Genomic DNA, 16,002 nt, shown 5'->3' on the forward strand with positions numbered 1-16,002 from the left:
TTAGGGCATTTTATGCTCAAAATTAATTAAATTACTATGGGCCGAATCTGACAACAAATGGAGAATGAAGTTTTAGTGTTCTTTTCAACATGGAACATGTGGTTTGTAACGTTACAGCATCAGTATAGCCTTACCACTATAACGGTACAAACCACTTATTCGAAAAACTTCATTCTCTATTTGTTGTCAGATTCGGCCCATAGTAATTTAATTAATGTTGAGCATAAAATGCCCCAACACCTCAAAACTCATTGAAAAGCAAGCTGTTTAACGTCAACAGGATCATTCCGATGCCTTCGAGTCCTTTGCAAATGATGGTTACCCCCTATTTTCGCATTGCATTCTGGGGATGGGAAACTGGTGAATGTGCTGAAAGATATATACATTGTACTAGCACATAAGCAGCAGTGCCGTGTAATACATAAACAGTCAAACCTACCGAAGGCGACCACCCGGGGGATCGAAGAAAAGCGATCACCTTGGGCAGGTGGTCTCCTTACATCATGACTGAGGAATATGTACTATAGTGGTACTGTATGGTCGGGTTTTGCACCAGTGGGTCTAATGCTTTATTTGTAAACAGAAATTACATTTTCGTCAAGATGTTTAACATCTGTGTCCATAATATCACCAGGGTCCATAATATCGCCACCTTGAGAAACAGTGTGCTTAAAGATATTTTTACTGCAACATACTTTTGGTATGCACTCCTTCACACATCAAATGTACATACCTAGGGTAATTTTTGCAGTAAAAATATCTTTAAGCACACTATTTCTCAAAGTGGCGATATTACGGACCCTGGTGATATTATGGACACAGATGTTATTATTGACAACAAAAGAAAACAGGAAATTATCCAAGAAGCCAGTTTGAGATGCCAAAGAAAGTACATTTTTATTACGCAAACTTCTTTTCAGTTTATAAACTATACAAACGGGATGTTTTTGTAGTTTTTTATTGACAGGATGTACACCGTATCGTTTGTATTAAAGAAGACATTTCAAACGTATTCAAAAGAATGTGTTGAAGGGCAATGTTCTTTATTACTATACTGTTGTCAGCAAACCACTTGATATCAACATGGTGTTGAATGTTTTGTTAAAGTTCTTAAACTGATTTAGAGAATAAAGTTGCTTTCGGAGCACCTTTATATATTTATTGTCACAGTATCCGTTTTAATTCTAATGGATAAAACCTATCACATCCTATGATGACATAATTAGATGGGGTTTTGCTAATTTATTACTATCTGAACGTTTATGAACCTAGATCGCGTGTCCCACTACAGGTGGTAGGCCTCCAAGATTTTTTGTTGAAATCGGTGTTCCAACAAAAGCAGTGTACTTAGTGTATGGTGCCGGGCGTAGATCACGAAGGTTTGATAATTAAAATAACCTTTATTGTACATTCATGCCCTATCGGGCTAAGTGCAGGTGAACAAATGAAAGGGTATAATATACATGTTTGTAGTACAAATAGCTCTAAAACAACACTAATACAAAGGTTCAACTTCTTCTCGTTTCTAAGTGATGTCAAAAATATAATTTAAAATGGGTTTGTTTAATACAGGATTATCAAAGCGCATAAGAAAGATGAATTTTTCAATATTAATCAAGTATTGGAAGTACGGAAACATACTTGTAATATATCTAAAAAATCATTTCTATCATTACTATATAAACTACAATCAACGACAAAGTGGGCTTCATCTTCTACTTTGTTTGAACTACAAAATTGGCAGATTCTTTGCTCCAGAGTTGTGCGGTTGTGCCTTCCTGTTTCAATGCTGAGTTTATGACAGCTGATTCGTAGTTTGATAAAACCCCGGGCACCTTGCAAACTCCTTTCGTGGACCGAGCACAGAATTTGTTCAGAAAGAAAGCAACAGCGATTTCCACAAAATCTCGGTGGCCTACCGCCCATGGTCTCACGTAGTAAAGCTCACCTCAAGTGCCCTGTCGGTCAGGGGTGAACGTTCTTCACGTGATCAGTCAAGAATGTTTATCCAACCAGTTTGTCCACATTCCAGTCGAGCAGGAGCTCACAGTTGAGAGTCACCGGTCTCTTTTAGACAACGTATGTGTCATTTGCTATAACCTAAACTATAAGAGTGGTTTGTCAATGCATTGTTTATACTGTGATTCACAGCGTACATGAGAAAACCTATGGAAGGGATTGATATTCTTTGCGTGTTGGCTTCATTGTTTACAGACTTGCCTTGTTGGTGTGCTGACCTACCTGTGCCCTTTCAGGTGTTGCTACAGTTTAAAACGTAGTCTGCTTGGGGGTACCATTACGTTTGCTTTGTGTAAACGGCCATTATTTTATCGCTAAATTTTCATCACCGCAAATTTTTTATCAGTTCCGCCCCCCTCTTTCCCCAAGGTTGTTACTCTACGATGGCTATCACGCTTCATTTTTTGACTACAACATGCACACTAGGCACAGTACTTGTGGTTCACACAGGAACAAGCAATGCACTGGTGTTCTTACAGAAATAACATATCTATTATACAGAAATTATTTCATAGCTTGTATCCAGTATCCTAAAGCAATTGAATCAGATCGTTTTTCATTTGCCCCCGTGAACCCACTTCATACATTGTCTATTCACGTCATTTTCAGGTTATCTAAGGGTCACTAAATCGCTGCAAACATGCAGGAACACGAGTACCAAGGCATTAGGTTTCCTGGTGAAATTTCTAAGGAAACTTTGGATGTTATTCCTGACTACCCTGTCCGTGATAACGACATTTTCGTCGTGACCTACCCAAAAGCAGGTAAGCTGTATCTTTCTCGTGTGGCGTTCTCTAGAACTTCGTAATTTTATCGCGTTTGGAAGCGGTCACCTTTCATCAGGGTCAACCTGGGTTAACCCAATTTGCTCCGTAAACAGCTGCGTAATAATTATGAATAGCGTTCAAAAAACATTGCGACCTTCTGGAAGCAAGAAACACCAATCGGATTTATTATAATACATAAAGTAATAGTAATTAAGGGTTAATGACCCGCCCCGAGGTGAATATGGTGTGATAAAGCCTTGTCAGTTGCTATAACCACCGAATAACGCAGCTCACTCAGTGGCTTTATTCGGTGGTTATAGCAACTGACAAGGTATTATCACACTATATTCACCGATAAAGGGCGGGCCATTAACGCTATTATTATATAGCCCATCAAAACTTACACAATTAAGAGTGACACATTCCTGTACAACACATACAAACTTAAATAGAACATTGTGTTCCATCCGGAGCCACCTGAGGTCACTGGGGAGGGCGTGTTCTATTTGGGTCAAAGGCAGTTTAACTGGTGTTCTTATGGGAGTCACCCGAGGTCATTGGAACGCAATTCAAGTTATTTTTGGATTGTTTAGAACAAAGGGGTGTTCTGAAGCCACTCAGCTTGACACCTGGGCACATCACAATGACATGTTGTTGAATGTCAAGAAGAGTCAGTCGTTGCTGATCTGTTTCAAGAGAAACATCCCTGCAATACCGTCACTGTCTCTGGGAGGTGAACCTGTTCCAGTCACTAGAACAGCAAAGGGCCTTGGCTTTACATTTGACAGTAAACTTTCCTTCCAGGATCATGTGAAGTCTACCGTTTCAATGGCCTCCAGTAGGCTACACTACCTGAGATTATTGACCAAGCAAGGCATGAGTGTTGTTGATCTGGTTCAGGTGTATTTGTCATTGATTCGTCCCGTCCTGGAGTATGGACACGTCCTGCTGGTTGGGTGCAATGAAAAACAGTCCGCCAGTATGGAACGCGTCCAGAAACGTGCCCTACGTATAATCTCCTGTGGTGGTAGACGGGCGGTTCCAAACCTACCTACCCTGAAGGAAAGAAGGGAGTCAGCAGCAGTAAATCTCTTCAAAGCTATGCTGAACACTGATCACCCTCTGCACGACCTTGTTCCCCCTGAACGTGCAATGGCTACAGGGAGACAGCTTAGGAACAGCAACACGTTCACTCTGCCCAAAGCGAGGACCCTGCGCCTAAAAAAGTCCTTCATTCACTGTGCAGTAAGACTCTTCAATGCCAGTGACAATGGCTGATACATGTATTTGAAAACCTATGCCTGTAATTTGCATGCATATAGCAGAGTGAATGGTGTATGTACATATTTGTATATAGTGTGTTTTTCTGTATACCTGTCCTGCCTTGTTTTTAACCTATTGTAAAAATCAATTACACAATTCAGGGATGCATGCAGCATTCCCTGCTTTTGCATGATTTTGTTGCTTTGAATAAAACTGTAAACTGTAAACTGTTTTTGGGTCACCTGAGGTCATATGTGGGTAATTATTGGCTTGTTTAATGTATGGATTGGGATGAATAAAGACCCAGTTTTGACTCTATTTGTGATAATACGGCGACATAAGGAATGTGAAAAGGAGCCTTCTGTTTGGTCAACGTCATCCGGCTATATGATAATAAAACATAAAGAACATCAATTTCAAAATCAAAACACAAGTCGGTTTGGTATTAAAGAGTAGTTTTAGAACCCATGTTGATTGTTAGTATTAGAAGTCCTAGCAATGGTAGCTTAAATATATGTATTTAGCTACTGCATGTTGTAGTTTTGTATCTGACAGGTTCCCTTAATTTGCAATGATATTTTATCAGGTACAAACTGGATGATAGAAATAGTGAGCAAGGTCATGAAAGCTGCCGGAAAGATGGCTACTCCTGAAGAACACTCCATGTGGTGTTTCGAACTGCAGATGCCGGGGCTTGACGAAAAACCACGTCACGAACTTATGAAGGACGCGCCATCTCCACGTATAATCCACACACACCTACCACTGCAGCTGGCCCCCAAAATGGTCGCCAATCCTACAGGAAAGGTATTGTTTTGTCACTACCTTTGTCTAACCTTGAAATGCACTCTTCTACCATGGAAACTTCTTTCTTATACCAAAGTCCACTCATCAAGATTAATAAAATCGGAAGTTTGTATAAGCATGAGTATAGAATACTGTAAGTATCTGAGGATCTAGTACAACCCCGATATGATGAAACACATGGTGAAAATTGATAGATGATAACGTTACTTTGTATAGTCAATAGCCATAGTCCGTCCAACATGTTAATGAACGTTGAAACAGAGGAAAGAAAATTGACCTTTAGTCTACTACATTTACCCTTGTATGATACATAGAAAGTTTATTGCAAATTCATGCCCGAGGGCTAATTGCAAGAACATAATAACAACAGTGAACAGTAGAATGATAATAAGTGATGCTAATGCTACTTTATATATACATTTGTAATTATTGTTGGTTTGACTTCTTTTCCGTGTGCAGTGGAGTATGAAATGGCCTACATTTTGCTATATATATGAATTGGGAGGTGTTAATAGAAATGCAGTTTTTTGTAGGCTGGGAAGGTGAATAAAGCTGGGGAACATTTTGGTGACCATTTCAAATAACTGATCTCTTTCGGTGCTATAATGAGGGCAGTGACAAATAAAGTGCATTTCATCCTCCACTGCATTTGCTGTACAATATTTACATATTCTGTCGTTAACAGGCAATTGTTTGTATCTACCCTTTTCTATTTCTAATGTCTGAGCGCTAACTCTAAGCTTACATATGGCAGATCTAACATCGAAGTCTTTGATGTGAAGATAACGTTCCATTGTGTATACAGGTTTCAGATGTCTATAAAATCTTAGCTTACCGACATCAACAGAGAGATTGTAAAGAAAGGTTTGGATATACATGTCAGAGAGTCTACTTCTAAGTAATGTACATATGTGTTGCTTATCGAGATCGACGTTGTCGTTATGCCAGATATATGAGAAACCACTGTGGTCAAGTATTTCTTTCACATGGTGTAGCACATTTTTCTTGTGACCAAGCATTAACATATGTTTTTGAGATAGTAAAGCGTCGACTTGTAGGGGATGTGTATTAGCGTCTAGTTGCCTCAGTCTTAACCAATACTTTACTAGGCGTACCGATACGTCTGTGTCTAGTGACAGTCTACCGAGCTCTGCTTTGCATGCTCCGTTGCTAGCGTTTCTGTGTACCCCAAGAATGTTTTTACAGAAGCGATTATGGACAGTTTCAATAGGACAGTTGTCATTTGAAAAATCTTTTCCCCAGATTTCACAACCATATAACATTATTGATTTGATGCACACGTCGAAGATCCTTAATAAAGCTTTTAATGAGATTTGAGAGCGGATAAGAGATTTGATGCTAAAAACAGCTTTGCGAGCTTTTAAAGCAAGTTGTTTCTTAGCTAGTGAGAAACTGCCATATGAGGACAACAACAGACCTAGATAGCAGTACGACGTAGTAATTTCTATATTTTCTGAGCCGAGCAGGAATTTTGTATTTCTGTACATGCGCCCTGTTTTGTTAAAAATTACAATTTTGGTCTTTTTCAGGTTAACCTGGAGTTTCCATTTTGTACAGAAAGTGTTTAGTTTGTCAAGGGCACATTGGAGTCCTTTCTCGGTTTCCGAGAAAATTACGACATCATCTGCATAGAGCAAGCAGGAAATGAATAAATTATGTAGGGAAGGTGGCACGCATTCTGGACTATCTAAAATCTTGACTAAATCATTTATGAACAGGTTGAATAGGGTCGGGCTGAGATTACAGCCCTGCCTCACACCTTTGTCCGTGACGAAGGGTGGTGTTAGACCAGAGGAGGTTTTGATGCATGTTTGCGGGTTAGAATACATTGATTTTATAAGACTGTAAAATTTGCCGCCTACTCCCGAAGTGAGTAGTTTGTATCGCAGACCTTCGCGCCATCATTTGCTAAATAACTAAGTCAAATTTCAATAATAGGTTTCGCAATAAATAAAATTAAATGAAGGTCATGTTGCATGTCTAAACGTGTTTTGTTTATGTCTCAGAAACTTTGAATCTGACATATTACCCACAATCCATCTCGCCACGCATGCGCAGTTGGGACTCGCACTCTGAACCCCCATATTGGCGTGTAGGATAGAAGCGTATTCTGACGTTTGCTCGTAGATTTAACCCTATCTAGACCGGGCTTTTTGGGCTTGGTGGGACGGGGGGGGGGGGGGGGCGTCATTCGTCCCCCCTCAGAACTCGCGAACGGTATATGGTAGGACCACCAAATTTTCAGAGAATGGTGTGCTAGTACTCAGTTGGTGTAAGGCGTCCCACAGTTGACCACAGCAAAGATCTCATTTAATATTATAATGACCTACTTGAATATTGTAATGAGCCAAATGCAGTCTTGAAGCTTGTAAATATGCAACAGTTTGAGTGATAACCCACTGTCTCTGCCCCGCCTGCCGTTTTGCATTTGATTTGCGCGCTAATTCCATCCTGTGGAGTTAATTGGTACCCCTCTTTTGTTTTTCGGCTGATCAAGAGCAGAACGGATGTCAGGCTTGCATAAATACTAGTAACACAGACAAAACAACTGTAAGCAATGATCAACAAGTTCTATTTGAAGCTCTTGCTGTAAGTTACAACACATTTATTCTGATCTGAATCTGGCCCCCACACAACCTGAAGATATATGTAAGTTACCTCCAGCATGACCTACAAAGGGCCCCTTTAGGAAAGGCCACGAATATTAGAACCCATAAAAAAATGGGGATAACTGACAAGGAGAGTGGGCCACAGTGATTCCTCTGTAACATGGCCTCCCGAGCTCCCCCAGACATCATGATGGTAATATAACCTCCTTGTTTAAGAGTCGGGAGCAAGGTCGGCTATAGTGTTCGGCTGTGCCAGTTTAGTATCTAAAACATTAGGGTGTGGACAGTACGTTATTAGAAATTGTTTGGAACATCTTGGAAAAGGTTAGCCCCAACTATTTCCGGTAAAGCTAATCTCTGCAAATTCACCCAGTCTTGACCCGTTCAGACTATATGCCAGACAGTTCCCAGCCTCAATACACATGCTAGGCCGTTATTAGACTCGGTTAGACAAATATGATATACCAAGAGACCATGGAGTTTGGTTAGACCAAGGAGGTTATATTTAACCTCCTTGGTTAGACCCTGTGAAAAAACTTTCGGAAGGGAAATGCTGTCCCCTGGATTGAGAAGGTAGCCTACATAGCGGCCCTGGTAACAGTCTGGCACCCAGGCTATGAGCCGTATAAACTTCTCGTTCAATTGTTGTCAATTTGTTACTGTCTGTAAAACATTTTCTTTCAAGACCTGTATTGAAAAAAAAGGAAAGCTGGGCCGAGTTGTAGTGAACAATTACTGCGCATAACAAAAGACTGCCAACCTTTTGTCTTGTGGCAAGGGCAAATTACAGATAATTACGTCTCATAGAGGTGCTAAATACACGACTAATTGGCCTACCGACGTGATTGACAGCTAGAATTTGCTAAGAAGGTAAAGATTCATAATCTTAACTTTGAAGCGTTTTGAGGAACTATAGCCATGCCCAGGGAACGTCAGATTCGAAGTAGAATGATTGGTAATGTCCTGAACTACCCAAACCTGTTTAGATCCTTTTGCTTATCATGAACTTTCTTTTGATATAGGGCAAGGAAGTTAGGGTTACCCTAAAATTATGGCATTGAAATGGACAAAAACATATTTCATAAAAAGCAGGAATAATATTTCAAATATATCAAAACAGTTTCTAAATGGTGACAGACGTAAGAATGTACCCTCCAAAAAGCGTCTGTCTATGATGTTGGCTATAGTTCCTCGATTTACGTTTTCTGTCTAAGAATTATGCATCATATCAGACATAGATATATGCAAATATAAGAAATATAACAACATGAAAGTAATATTTCAACACTCAACAAGTTGTATTTTGTCTTTCCCCCAAGTTTGAACCATTTCTGATCAGCTACGGCTGAGTTATGGCATTTTTCCGAAAGGACCTGAAAAATCAGTAAATTGGCACCGTGGGACGCCTTACACCAACTGAGTACATTTTTATCATACGTACAATTTCTATGTCGTTGTGACGTAATATGACGTCATTATGACGTCATTAATGTGATTTTATCGGCCAAAACCGTCTAGATAGGTTATTCCCTTAAAACTAAACGGTATACGACATAACTTTACCAAAAGTGTTTATGACAGAATATTAGGGTGTACTAAGTCTTATGTTGCCCATAGCAACACCGGTGACGTCATAAAATGACGTCATGCATATATTACCTATCCGCCATCTTTGATCATCAATGTTGAATTTTGAAAAAAAAATTTCAGGATAAAGCCTAAAATACATTGTAAACAGACTAAAGACGTTCATATGAGCCTTTTTTGTAAAAAAAGGGAGTATTGATGAAATTTCCAGGAAAATAAGCTGTATTTACCTGATGAAATGATATGGTCCGCCATCTTAGATTTTGGCCAATGACGTCATCAAATTAGCATAAATTATGCATTTTCATTGATAAAATTTACATATAATTATATGAGATGTTATTAATATTAGAAACCATGAGTAACTTGGCATAAAATTCTGTTGTTGAAACGGAAATTATTAAATTTAGCAAAAAATGCTTGTCAGAAACCCGTTGCCATGGCAACAAGAAAAATCATAATCTTATTCCACTGATACAGTTTTGTTGCCAACAATATTTTAGGAAAAGTCACCATGTTCGGCGGTTCTATCTCTAGCCGTTCAGACGCTATGTGACATCAAAGTTGGCTCGGGCACTTTTGCCCCCCCCCCGGTCTAGATAGGGTTAATCGGCTTTCTATCACCGTCCCTTTGGGTCTTACGTGGGTTTGCTTTTTTCACCAATGCATTTGTTCAGAAATTATGCAAAATACATAGGATTTCATACACATGTTGAAAATAGAGTTCTTTCTTTGTTTTCAGGTAAAAGTGATTGTAGTGATGAGGAACCCGAAAGACACGGCTGTGTCTGTGTATCACTATAACAAGAAAATGGTAGAGACGTACGGCGGTTGTGATGCTATCAAGAAACGTCTCGAATCTTGGGAAGGGTATGCAGAAATATTTCTTAAAGGGAAAGGTAATTGTAACAAGCAATTGCAATATGGTGTCATAGCACCAAAGTGATTTCAATCAAATAAAATTCTCCTGAGCAAGTGTCAAGTCCAAATTTATAATCGTAAACTCTGCCAAACTGTCTTAACAAGCAGGTATGCCCTTTACAAAACTAACAAGAAACAAGCACCCATAAATGCATACAGACCCGTAAAATTACCATCTTGGCAACTGTAAGATATTGCACAAAACTCTTTTACGCAAATAATATCACATACTGGTGAATGGTAATTAAGATGTTAAATGATATTCAAAGTTTAAAACTATCTAGTTTTTCAACACAAAAAAGTCTTTTTTTTCCGACTTAAGGCATTTTTGGTGACTTCTACGACCACGCCCTCGGCTGGTGGCAGATGAAGGATGACCGCCATTTTTTCTTCATCAAGTATGAAGACATGAAGAAGGTAAAATTTCACACCTGAAAATGCCGAGCAACGCTAAAACGTCTTTCTCATTGTATCTCTTCTTTTGGTTAAACTTATACACATAATGTAAATCATCCAGGTATATGTCGTCTTGTATTAAGGTCGTACTTGGAAGATGTTTGACAGATATTGATCTTATTGATATCAATGTTACTAAATTAACGACTAAGTACTTATTTATTAATTAAAAGACTGACAGCAGTGCCAATAGTGTCGCTCAAGAAAGATCAAACTTTCACGTGGTCAACACACCGATCCACATTGCTATTCCCGAGAACCGATTGAAGACTCTTCTGATTAACGTTTCTTCATCGCTTACATGTTCATAAACTTCACCATAATTCTTTCGTAACCCCTGCTTTGACTAGTCCGCTAAGTTTGCCTAAGATAGATGTTTCTGACTTACGAAGACTGCTGCTTCGGTGAGCTTTACTTCAGAAGTGGTCCATGTGGCCTTCTACTTACTAAGCAAACGTTTTACAAAAACAACAACTTTAAATTGTAATGACTGACAGTTTAATGACATCGACTGCGTTTTTTTATTCTCACAGGACCTGCGCAGTGTGATCAACGAAGTTGCATCCTTCCTGGAGACCAGCCTAGACGACGCTGCCGTCACCAACATTGCCGAGTCATGTAGTTTCGACAGTTTGAAGGCATCTTGGGGCAAATCAGAATTAGCTTTGAAAAAACACATCTGCAGAAAAGGTTATTTGCCTGGGTGTAAATTTGAAAAAAAAAATCATATCACCGTATTTGATAGCAGGTGTAGACTTGTACTTGCACATGCACATGGTGGAGACTTAGCTTGTACTTGTATATGTATATGTATATGTATATATATATATATATATATATGTATATATATATATATATATATATTGATTTTATGTAGCACTGCGTGCAATAACTAACCGTTTTGAGGTCTCATAAAGACCCATCCGATTTTATATTTTGAGACAAACCATCTAAGCCTTTTAGAATAATCGTGTTTGCAAAAAAACGCACACAGACAAACATCAAACCACATGAAGACTATCAATTTAAAATATAACCTTGGTGAAGGTAATAATTTTATATTGTTTTGATTTTTGTTCCTTGCAGGTGTGATTGGCGATTGGAAGAGCATGTTCACGCCGGAGCAAAATGAAGCCTATGATGCCAAGCACAAGCTCAGGCTGGATGGGACTGGTCTGGAGTTTGATTTTGAGTAGTACAGTACAAATGTGCATGTAGTAAATGTCAGTGTAGAGATCACGGCCAGGCAGAGTCACTGATTCTGCCGGTATCAAGCCATATACATCACCCTGCCAAATACATGACTCCGAAATCAGGGGTTTCTAATATGAGACAAGGGGTTTGGAGGGGTTTAGTTGTGATGTGGGAGACTAAACCCAACCTATCCCCAATTTTAAGTCTAACCCAAGCAATGATCCCAACTATAACCCTAACCCTAACTCTAATATCAACCCTAACCTTAACCCTAGCTCAACACCTGATCTCTTACGTATGTAGCAGCTCAAGGATTTGGCCCAACACTGGTAAAGATCCCGATCTCATCAGGGGAGGGAACATCTAATCGGCATGTGCATGATGCATATTTGTTTGTTTTTTTGTTTTTTTTCCTGAAAATTTTTCCTGGGCAAAATTTGTTCAGATAGGCCCAGTTTTCTGGTAAGAAGGACAGACGAATGTATGTCTTGAAATATACACCTAAAATGTGACCTTATTTGATTTTTAGACTGCTATTAACTTCTTCACTCGTTGGATCGACCCACTGGGACAGGGGGTAAAGTCGTAGTGTCATTTCTATACTTTTACCGTCGCTCATTAAAGTGCCAATATGAGTCGACCTTCCATTACTGCATCTAAAGAAACCTTGACAAATCCAGTTTTTCAGTGGGGGGTATAGACTTCACGTTAATTTTTGAAATAAAGGTAAGTGTGCTTTAAAATGCTTGATTTTGTCATGGGTTTTCAATTGAAAAATTATTTAGTGGTCCCTGCCCATCAGAGTCTCTATCGACATAGACTATCAGAATTGCTCTGTCAGCCATTTACAAATCCTAAATGCCAAGCAAGTAAATCCTTTGATGTACAAGTGCATGTAAATTCCTTATGGATATAGTATAGCGTAGCTTATAAAGTACGTGTAGAGCAAGTGGAAGGAAGGGCTGGAGGGCACCGGTCTGCAGTTTGACTTTGAGTAAAACGCCAATTCTAGCTGGTGCCCATTCTATCGCGGTTAAGGCAGGTTTTCTTCGCGGCTGCAGGAGCTCTTAGCCCGCCCGACTCAGCTAGGTTCCCCGGTAGATTTTGCACAACGGCTCCTGGCGTGCAAAACTCCTACAGACGTAACACTCCCACCGGGCGATCTGTTGAGCTGGTAATTAGAATAAGTTATAAACTTGAGTGCAGCGCCACACTGTGTTACTGTTTTGTTGTGTTGACGAATCAAATAAAGGCATTGCTGATTCGGCCGTAATCATTTAATAAGCGTATCTAACGTTCCACTTATGAAGGATCAGTTGTGAATACACGAAAATCTTATTATCAGAAATACCAGTTACTCAGGTTTAGCGGTAAAAATGTCATTCGGCTTCCGTGCCAGAGTGCTGATTTCCTCCACTTAGTGTCTCCATGGCAACGCAAAGCGAACGCTGTGGAACGCGAAGTTGGTCCGCCATTTGCATCTGTCTTGGGCTTGCCTCAAAGTAAGGAAAAAATCGCTAACGATAACCATTTATTTGTCACAGAAAGAATACCCTCGTAGCCTTTAGGTTTTGTGAAATAAGATGCATGTATTGTAGTTGATCTGAATTAGATGTTTTTCATGAAGGAATGGATTATTTGTAAGAAATATCATAACTGTTCTAACAATTTTCATGTGTTATGACGTCGAGAATTCAAAACGATGCCATCTAGAAAAATGTCATAATTTGCACATTTTACGTCGCCAAGGACCTCATAGCGAGGTCATTTGGTTCAAAATCTGTTTGTGTGTGGCTGTGTGCACCGCTCAGCAAAAATCAGCGTAGATAAAACTTAGCATCAACGTTTTATTAATCTGCAGCAAAGCTTCGTTGGATTTTTGGTGGCGGAAGAATGTTTCCGAACTGACAAACAGACGCCGGCGGCCAGCTAGCACTGCAGGAAAAACGTCTGCTACACCCACAGAAGGACCGATGTCTGCACACCAGGAGAAATTCGGCTCCGCCGAGCAACAACAACATGCTGTGGCACCATCGGCGGGCCGCCATGTTTTTTGAGGAACAGAAACTTAAGAAGCAGCTAGATCTCCTGGAGTTTGAAGAAAGGGAGTCGACGATTAAACTGAGGAACATGGACAAAGAATTAAGAAGGTATGTGTCTGTCATTCCCAATCAGATGTCCAGGAGGCGGTTAACTGCATCCTCCCATGGCAGGGGCAGCGGCTCCGAATTCCTTCTCCACCCCTTACCCCTGCCGTATAACCTCGCATCTTCTACTCTACGACCCCAGGAATATTAATATTCATGAGCTTGCCTTATTTGGCATGACCCCATTTCTGACTTGGGCGGCGAAGGGACGTCACCCTCCCCGCCGCCGCCCGGTGACGAGCCCGTTAACGCGTTGGGGAGGCCGTGCGGGGCAAAGTCACCGAGCCAACACCTTCCCCGTGCTCGGCGGGATCCCCGCGCAGCCTCCAGCACACGCTAGCGCCCCGCCGACGCCCGCAGCGGCCTGCATCGCAAAAGTTCTCTTCCCAAGACGACGCCATGTTTGTTTTTATTTGTCACTGAACAGCCGACATGATTGGTTCCGATAGCTAGCGCAGCTCATAAATATTTAATGTAAAGTGCGTTGAAGATTTTCTCTGTGATACGTGATTGGCTGAGAGCGTTTCCCTGGAATCGGGTCACAGAGTAGAAGATGCGAGGTTATACGGCAGGGGTAAGGGGTGGAGAAGGAATTCGGAGCCGCTGCCCCTGCCATGGGAGGATGGTTAACTGTTATATAACACAATACTAGAGAAAGTACCATATTATATATTCCAAAAACAGGGAAAAACAGGGAATGGGTCAAATTCTTAATAGATACATTGAACATAATATGAGATCACCCTTTGTTGTTGACATTTTGTACACAAGTCATGTTTTATATATCAAATGAAATTTTACTGCATAATTAATTGGTTTACGTTGAAGAACATATTTTGAGATATGGAAACCGGAAGCTCTGTTGCAGAGCATTAGCCCTAGTATAAACCCCTTAATGGTATAAAGGTCATTGTTTTCTTACACAGTGACTTGCGGAGAATGGGGATGGAGCTAAGATCTTGGGCGCTATATCCGGGGCTACGAATCAGGGACTACGTTTACCGACAGTTATCGTGGTGACGGACGAACATGGCGACGACTGTGAGGTCGAATTTCTGTCTCTGGCGAGGACGACTTACTCCAGAGAAGAACAGGTAACGGAGACATAACGTAATGCAAAACCTAGAAGGGTAACATTTGCAAAGCAAATACATTATGTTTACCTTCACCTGGTCTAGCCAGACAAAATACTGCACTGCTTATCTTTGCTAAAATACATTCAAGTATGGTAAGCAGGCTTTCCAAATCTCTTCTGCTGCATAGTGTAACCTAACGCCATAGGGTGTTGCTACAGCACTAGTTACCATGGTGACAAGCGTCTGGCCCAGGTCATTAACCTTATTTGTTCATAATGGAATTCGAAGAAGAAGAAATTGAGAAAAACTACGTGTCCTTCTGTGACGATAAACATAAAGAAAGATACGGAACGTACGTTGTTACACCACACGTGCTGGGATATTGTTCTCCTAATACCAAATATTTCACATCTTTTAACAGGTGTCACCGGTTGCTAGTTGTTTGGCTTCGATGCGGCCCGCTCATGCGATCGTTGTATTCACGTATGTATGTATACTGATAGAATTGTAACGTCACACAATAGATCCTATTCCGATAATTGACCGCTTACTGTATACCACTCCCCCTTACTTGTCTCTATCTTACATACAGTGATCGTGTAATCATACCATTTCTTCCGTTGTATTCGTTAATATCGTAGGAGCAAGGTTTATCCTTGAAACATTGGATGACCTACAGTCTGCTGCTGAGGACAGCGATGATTGTGAACGACCGTAAGTACTACTCCACTATCTCCCTATATGTACATTAATTGTCTCTGCCTTTCATTAACTACATCCAACTTGTCACGCGTGGGAAGCGTAGAATAGACGCATTTTTACTTGTTTTGATAACGGTCTTTTACCGCCGCTACAGTTCACGCAACCGTTGGTGATTACGCCGAAAGACACATTGAACACGAACGCCAGGCCGACCACAACCCTGCGGACCTGGAGTGAGGTCCTCACCACCAGGACAGACACGATCCTTATGGCTACAGGGACGAGGGTTTAAGACGACAGCGACAGTGAGGGAAATGTGGTGGAACTGGAAATTCTACCTCCACCTACAACCCCTCTAGTCGACTTGACCTTGGACACCCCGCCGTCGAGAATCTAGTAAACCTTTGCCAAAGACAAACATAGACACTTTCAA

The 16,002-nt window shown here is 40.6% G+C and overlaps 1 protein-coding gene and 1 long non-coding RNA gene across 2 annotated transcripts; both read left to right on the forward strand.

The window, feature by feature from the left end:
• The first annotated feature begins 2,029 nt into the window (after positions 1 to 2,029).
• Positions 2,030 to 12,318, forward strand: LOC109471690 (sulfotransferase family cytosolic 1B member 1-like). The gene is made up of 7 exons (XM_019771028.1): positions 2,030 to 2,079; positions 2,629 to 2,783; positions 4,636 to 4,856; positions 9,816 to 9,972; positions 10,317 to 10,411; positions 10,984 to 11,140; positions 11,537 to 12,318. Exons 2-7 carry the CDS (start codon positions 2,660 to 2,662, stop codon positions 11,644 to 11,646), a joined length of 864 nt encoding a protein of 287 aa, XP_019626587.1. The 5' UTR covers positions 2,030 to 2,079; positions 2,629 to 2,659; the 3' UTR covers positions 11,647 to 12,318.
• A 2,444-nt stretch (positions 12,319 to 14,762) lies between these two features.
• On the forward strand, positions 14,763 to 15,955 carry LOC109471699. Its single transcript, XR_002140318.1, has 4 exons — positions 14,763 to 14,885; positions 15,289 to 15,350; positions 15,509 to 15,581; positions 15,724 to 15,955. It is a non-coding gene; the product is annotated as an uncharacterized LOC109471699 (long non-coding RNA).
• Positions 15,956 to 16,002: the final 47 nt, after the last annotated feature.

Source organism: Branchiostoma belcheri, unplaced genomic scaffold (assembly GCF_001625305.1).
Source record: "Branchiostoma belcheri isolate BF01 breed outbred unplaced genomic scaffold, Haploidv18h27 scaffold254, whole genome shotgun sequence".
In the NCBI taxonomy this organism is placed as follows: Eukaryota; Metazoa; Chordata; class Leptocardii; order Amphioxiformes; family Branchiostomatidae; genus Branchiostoma; species Branchiostoma belcheri.